Genomic DNA, 7,311 nt, shown 5'->3' with positions numbered 1-7,311 from the left:
AAAATGTTCAAAAGTAAATTTGTGAAGCTCTATCAAGTAACAGAGCATCAGAGATGGAAGGGTTTGAATAAGCAGTGTATATGATGGAATGGAGAATAAGCTGGTAGATAAAAGGACAAACTACATAGGTGACATACTTTAATATATCAACCTATCCACATATCATTTTGCTATGTTCACATGAGCAATGAAAGCAGACCATACAGTTTATAGTTTCAGGAATGTAAAGCTATGCTGCCATCGGCTGTGGTGTACAGAGTACAGCTTTGATTTAAAACAAAATCATAAAGTGCCACAATGCAAACTCAACCACTGTAAATTTCCAGTCTGTATTTTTTTTAAACTCTGCACCATCTTACTTTGGAGGGGGAACAAAAAAGGGGCAAAGAGCAGCACTGGGAGAAGACTGTCTGCTCAAACTCAGTTTAAAAAGGACAAAGTAAATAAAGAATATTAAGCTTTTGATAGCACAGCCAGACTTCACGGAAACTATGCCCAAATTTCAAAACTAAATTTACAGGATGCAAAGATTATTTGTGGCATCCATTCTCATTCAAAACATTTGCAAAATTGAGATCTCAATCTTGGTAACAGGACAATACAAGAGCCATTTTAATCACCATCTCAAAAGGAGATCAGCTTTTTCATATAAGTTTGAGATGCCCTCAAAGTATAACATAACAAACACTATCGAATCAAATCAAAATAGCAGACTTTGCTCCAATAAATAAAACAGTTTGGAAAAAAGATCAATACAAATTCTGTTTAAGTGACTAAGTCTTTAAAAATAATTTCTGCACAAAATTTATTCACTAAACAAAAGCTGAATTTGCTGTCAAAACCATACAATTAATCAATATTTCACAATATTATTTTTGGGGAAAAGGATTTCCTCTGAAGAGGAAATACACAAAAAGGCATTTCAATACAAAATAGTATTTTATTTATATTTTCCAAAGAAAAATTTGGGAGTTAACTATTTTAAATTTTGTTTCCCCACTTCTGAAAAGCAATGAATCAAAGGAGGCAATGCAACCTGGGAACAGGTTGTTACAATTTAACCTTTTCCTTCCTGGGTAGAAACAGTTGAGAGTGTTTGACAATAGCTTGAATTCAAGAGCTGAAGTAGGACTGTTTTTTCTTCACTGAACAAGAAAATGTGTTCATCAACTTTTGTTCCATTTGCTAATCCATCCGAGAAAAATGCTAATACATTTTTCACACATTCTACACATGAAACCTCAGTATTCATTTGAAAACACATTTACACAGCCATAGCTCTCATGTATCTAAACATAGTTTAGCTTAGACTGCTAAGAGCACGAGGGTAAGGTCTAAACTGAATGGTTTCTTCCCATGTTTTAAAATTTGACCCAAATTCCTGCGGTTTCATTTTCCTTGTAAAAATGTTTTTATTATACTGATAATACAAGTGCTACTTAGACAGTTCTCTTTTGACTGCAGTCGCAAACGTGCACACTTTGGGTCAGATGTGGCTAAGGACACCAACATATTTGCATTTTCACTGGAAGGACAAAAGAAGCCCAATGACATCTATGGCATCCACAGCCTGGGCGCTTCTCTCCTCCTCCATTCAGAGGTCGTCCATTTGACTCTAGATGCCCCTATCCATTTTCTTGTGCTGACAGAAGCTGGCTTCAAGTTCACGAAATGAAGTAGATGAAGTAGTGCAAGTTAAACGGCTACCCTTTTCTCCCCCCCCCCCACCCCCAAACACTCCCACCCCACCCCACCCCACCCCCCCCACCCCATAATGAAAGCTTCTGAGCCAACATCTAAAAACATCCGTTAAAAAAAACAGCGGGAATCCGTTCAGCCAGGTCTAGGGGGCACAAGACAATGCAGCAAAAGTTTGTGGTTTGTTTTTCTCCCCAAAGTGCTTAGTGCAGAAAGGTCATTAGCACACCAAGCACGGTCCTTCCCACGGTGGGAAGCGCGTCAGAAAGCTTCATACATTGCATTGTGCAACACTGTGATCGGGTCAGTGCTGTTAAAATGATGCGCTCCATTTTCTAAATGTCACTTTAGGATTGCTTGAGCCGTTTGCGGGGAGGACCAAGGAAAGGGCATTGAGCTGATGCTAGTGACCGGTAAGCTTCAGCCACCAGATGAGGATGGGACAAAACCATAGATTTCCAGCCAGATGTTTCCATTACGTCAGATGCATGGCTATAAAGATGAAAGAAAAATAAGTAAATTATATACACACACATATTCATAATAGGTCAATGTATTAATGGACATTTCCAAGACATCCTGTTCCCAGTGCTTTGCTGAAATTTAACTTTGCCATTTTTTTCTCCCACCGTATATCCATGAGAATTTAAAATTTACCAAGCAGAATAATTTGTATAAAGAAATATAATAGTTATAATGGAGTGCTATTTGTGGGTTACAGACATTTAAAATGAAACCATCGCTGAAACTCACTAATTTGTCAATACCCAATTATGTCCCAAAGTGGGAAAGAGAGAAGAAATACGCACACATACATATGAATGCATAAAGCAGGGGAAAATTCCACCTGCTCCATTTCATATGACCCGGTTTAAAAGATTATGGTAATTAGTTAATGGGCTACAAACAGGAGTTCAAGTACATTTCTGATCCCTAAGCAGATTACTTTCATTCAGGAGGAGGAGAAATAGGGGTATGTTAATGAGAGCTGGTAAGTACTTCTGGTAATTATAGCTATTTCTACATTTGTGGCAATAAGGATTCACTCATTCATAGCATTTTGGAGCAGGTGAGAATGTCCCTTTCACTACAACTACATTTTAAACTGAGACAAACTCCAACATTTACAGTAGGACAGCAAGAATTCTAGAGCTTAAAGATTAATTTATGTGTCTCATAGAATCATAGAATGGTTACAGCACAGGAGACAGCTGGACCTATTGCGCCCATGCCCAGGTTTCTGAAAGCACTCAGCTAGTCCCACTTTCCTACCCTTTCCCCATAACCAAGAAAATTTCTCTTCAGATAAATATCCACTTCCCTGTTGAAAGCCACAACTGAAGCTGCCTTCACGACACACACAGGCAGTGCTTTTCAGATCCTAACAAGATGCAGCAAAAAAAATGTTTTCCCTCAGGCTTTGGTCCATTTACCAACCCCCTTAAATAGGTGACCTTTGTCAATGGAAACCATTTCTACCTACATCGTCCAGCTCCCTCATGATTTTGAGCACCTCTGCCAAGTGCTTTTTTAAAAATTCATTCATAGGCCAGCATTTATTGCCCATCCCTAATTGCCTTTGAGAAGGTGGTGGTGAGCTGCCTTCTTGAACCACTGCAGTCCATGTGCTGCAGCTACACCCAGAGCTGCTGGGAAGGGAGCTCCGGCATTTTGACCCAGCAACAGTGAAGTTTCCAAGTCAGGATGGTGAGTGGCTTGGTCGTGGGGTTCCCATGTATCTGCTGCCCTTGTCCTTCTAGATGGTAGCAGTCATGAGTTTGGAAGTTGCTGTCTAAGGAGCCTTGGTGAGTTCCTGCAGTGCATCTTGTAGATGGTTGACAGTGGTGCCACTGTGCATTGGTGGTAGAGGGAGTAAGTGTTTGTAGATGGGGTGCCAATCAAGCAGGCTGCTTTGTCTGGGATGGTGTTGAGCTTGAGTGTCGATGGAGCTGCACTCATCCAGGCAAGTGGAGAGTATTCCATCACACTCCTGACTTGTGCCTTGTAGATGATGGACATGCTTTGAGAAGTCAGAAGGTGAGTTACTCGTCACAGGATTCCTAGCCTCTGACCTGCTCTTGTAGCCACAGTATTTATGTGGCTAATCCAGTTCAGTTTCTGGTCAATGGTAACCCCCAGGATAGTGGGGGGATTCAGCAGTAATAATGCCAGTGAATGTCATGGGGTGATGGTTTCTCCTTTATTGGAGATGGTCATCGCCTGGCACTAGTGTGCCATGAATGTTATTTGCCATTTGTCAGCCCAAGGCTGGATATTGTCCAGGTCTTGCTGCACTTGGACATGGACTGCTTCAATATATCAATATTACGAATGGTGCTGAACATTGTACAATCATCAGTGAACTTACCCACTTCTGACCTTATAATAGAAGGAAGGTCATTGATGAAGCAGCTGAAGATGGTTGGGCCTAAGACACTACCCTGAGGAACTCCTCCAGTGATGTCCTGGAGCTGAGATGATTGACCTCCAACAACCACAGCCATCTTCCTTTGTGCTAGATGAGACACCAACCAGTGGAGAGTTTCCCCAACTCCCATTGACTCCAGTTTTACTAGGGCTCCTTGATGCCACACTCGGTCAAATGCTACCTAGACGTTAATAGCAGTCACTCTGACCTCACCTCTGGAGTTCAGTTCTTTTGTCCATGTCTGAGCCAAGGCTGTAATGAGGTCAGGAGTTTAGTGGTCCTGGCGTAACCCAAACTAAGCATCAGAAAGGTCCCCTAGTAATTGACTCTTCCACCCTGGGAAAAAGCTTCTGACTATCTACCGTGTCCATGCCATTCATAATTTTGTAAACTTCTATCAAGTCGCCCCTTAATCTCCGTCACTCTAGTGAGAACAATCCAAGTTTCTCCAACCTCTCCTCATAGATAATAACCTCCAGACCAGGCAGCATCCTGGTAAACCTCCTCTCATCCTCTCCAACGCCTCCATATCCTTTTGGTAATGTGGCGACCAGAATTGCATGCAATATTCCAAGTGTGGCCTAACCAAGGTTCTATACAGCTGCAGCATGACTTCCCAGCTTTTATACTCAATACCTTTGCCAATGAAGTCAAGCATGTCATATGCCTTCCTGACTCCTTATTCACCTGCGTTGCCACGTTCTGTGACCTGTGGACTGTACACCCAGATCCCTCTGCCCGTCAATGCACTTAAGGGTCCTGCCTGTATTAGACCTTCCAAAATGAATTACATCACATTTGTCCGGATTAAACTCCATCTGCCATTTCTCCGCCCAAGTCTCCAACCGATCTATATCCCGTTGTATCCTTTGACAATCCTCTTCACTATCTGCAACTCCTCCAACCTTAGTGTTGTCTGCAAACTTACTAATTAGCCCAGTTACATTTTCCTCCAAATCACTTATGTATACCACAAACAGCAAAAGTCCCAGCACTGATCCCTGCGGAACTCCACTAGTCACAGCTCTTTCAGAAAAGCACCCTTCCACTGCTACCCTCTGTCTTCTATGACCAAGCCAATTCTGTATCCATCTTGCCAGCTCACCTCTAATCCCGTGCGACTTTATCTTCTGTACCAGTCTGCCATGAGGGACCTTGTCAAAGGCCTTACTGAAATCCATGTATATAACATCCACTGCCCTTCCATCGTCAATCATCTTTGTCACTTCCCCGAAAAACTTGATCAAGTTAGTAAGATACAACCTCCCCTTCACAAAACCATGCTGCCTCTCACTAATATGCCTATTTGCTTCCAAATAGTAGTAAATCCTGTCACGAAGATTCTTCTCCAATAATTTCCCTACCACTGACATAAGGCTCACCGGCCTGTAATTTCCTGGATTATCCCTGCTACCCTTCTTAAACAATGGAACAACATTGGCCATTCTCCAGTCCTCTGGGACCTCACCCGTTGCCAGTGAGGATACAAAGATTTCTGTCAAGGCCCCAGCAATCTCATCCCTTGCCTCCCTCAGTACTCTGGGGTAGATCCCATCTGGCCCAGGGGACTTATCCATCTTAATATTCTTCAAGACGCCTAACACCTCCTCTTTTTTGATCTCAACATAATCCAGGCTATCTACACACTTTTCCCTAGACAAATTGACGCTAAGTCCTTCTCTTTGGTGAATACTGATGAGAAGTATTCATTTAGTATCTCTCCCATTTCTTCTGGCTCCACACACAGATTCCCATCTCTGTCCCTGAGTGGGCCAACCCTACCCTGACTACCCTCTTGCTTTTTACATATGTATAAAAGGCCTTGGGATTTGCCTTAATCCTGGTTGCCAGTGACTTTTCATGATCCCTTTTAGCCCTTCTGACTCTTTGCTTAAGTTTCTTCCTACTTTCTTTATATTCTCCACAGGCTTCATCTGTTCCCAGCCTTCTAGCCCTTACGAATGCTTCCCTTTTCTCTTTGACTAATCTCTCAATATCCTTCGTTATCCAAGGTTCCTGGAACTTGCCATGCTTATCCTTCATCCTAGCAGGAACATGCCAGTCCTGAATTCTTATCAACTGACATTTGAAAGCCCCCCACATGTCAGTTGTTGATTTGCCCTCAAACATCCGCCTCCAGTCTAGATTCCTCAGTTCCTGCCTAATAGTGTTGTAATTAGCCTTCTCCCAATTAAGCACCAAAATTTAGGTACAGCCAGCTTAAAACAACATTGCTGTGGGTCTGGACGTCCACATATAGCACATCAACGACCTTCATCCACCCTCTTATCTCAAAGAATTCGATCAAACTAAACATAGCCATGCTGGCTTTCCTTAATTAATGCACATTTGTTCAAATGAATGTTAATTTTGACCTGGATCATCCTTTCTAAAAATTTCCCCATCACCAACATTAAGCTGACAGCCCTGCAGTTACTTGGCTTACCCTTACATGCTTTTTTGAACAAGGATATAAACATGTATAGTCTCCAGTTCTCTGACCACCACCCTTGTATTTAAGGAGGAGTGGAAGAATATGGTCAGTAGCCCCGCAATTTCCACCATTATTTTCCTCGGTATCCTCGGATGTATCTGCACTGTCCTGGTGCCTTATCAAAATTTAGGTACAGCCAGCTTAAAACCTCCTCTTTGTCAATCTTTAGCCCTTCCTTTGTATCAACTACTCCTTTTCCACCATGACTTTGGTAGTAACTTTTGCCTTAGTAAGGACAGATCCAAAGTACTCATTCAGTACCTCAGCAATGCCATGTGTAGATCTCCTTTTAAGTCCCTAATTGGCCCCACTCCTCCTTTTACCTCCATTTTACTATTTATATGCTCAGCGAAGACTTTTAGATTCCCTTTTATTCAAGTTAGCTGCCAGTCTCTTCTCATGCTCTCCCTGATTCTCATTACTTTTACACTTCCCCTCTGGACTTTCTATATTCAGCCTGGTTCTCACTTCTAGTATCAGTCTGACACCCTTTCTCCACTTCATCTTACTCTAACTCTTTCATCATCCAGGGAGCTCTAACTTTGTTTGTTTTACCTTTTCCCATCCTGGGAATGTACCTAGACTGTACCCAAACTATCTTTCAAGGCAGCCCATTGCTCCATTACAGTTTGGCCCGTCAACTTTTGATTCCAATTTACCTGGACCAGATCCATTCTCATCCCACTTAAAT

General features: G+C 42.2%; 1 protein-coding gene across 3 annotated transcripts in view; it reads right to left on the bottom strand.

Moving 5' to 3' along the window:
• Positions 1–1,771: 1,771 nt before the first annotated feature.
• The window catches only part of LOC121269057 (speckle type BTB/POZ protein), a 118,969-nt gene continuing 113,429 nt past the window's right edge, over positions 1,772–7,311 (bottom strand). For all 3 annotated transcript variants that reach the window (XM_041173477.1, XM_041173476.1, XM_041173478.1), the window contains one exon: positions 1,772–2,190. In XM_041173477.1, coding sequence (XP_041029411.1) covers positions 2,046–2,190 — 145 coding nt within the window. In that variant the 3' untranslated portion in view covers positions 1,772–2,045. The remainder of the gene's footprint in view (positions 2,191–7,311) is intronic.

Source organism: Carcharodon carcharias, chromosome 23, assembly GCF_017639515.1.
Source record: "Carcharodon carcharias isolate sCarCar2 chromosome 23, sCarCar2.pri, whole genome shotgun sequence".
NCBI classification, from domain to species: Eukaryota; Metazoa; Chordata; class Chondrichthyes; order Lamniformes; family Lamnidae; genus Carcharodon; species Carcharodon carcharias.
This window is presented reverse-complemented; position numbering and strand designations above follow the sequence as displayed.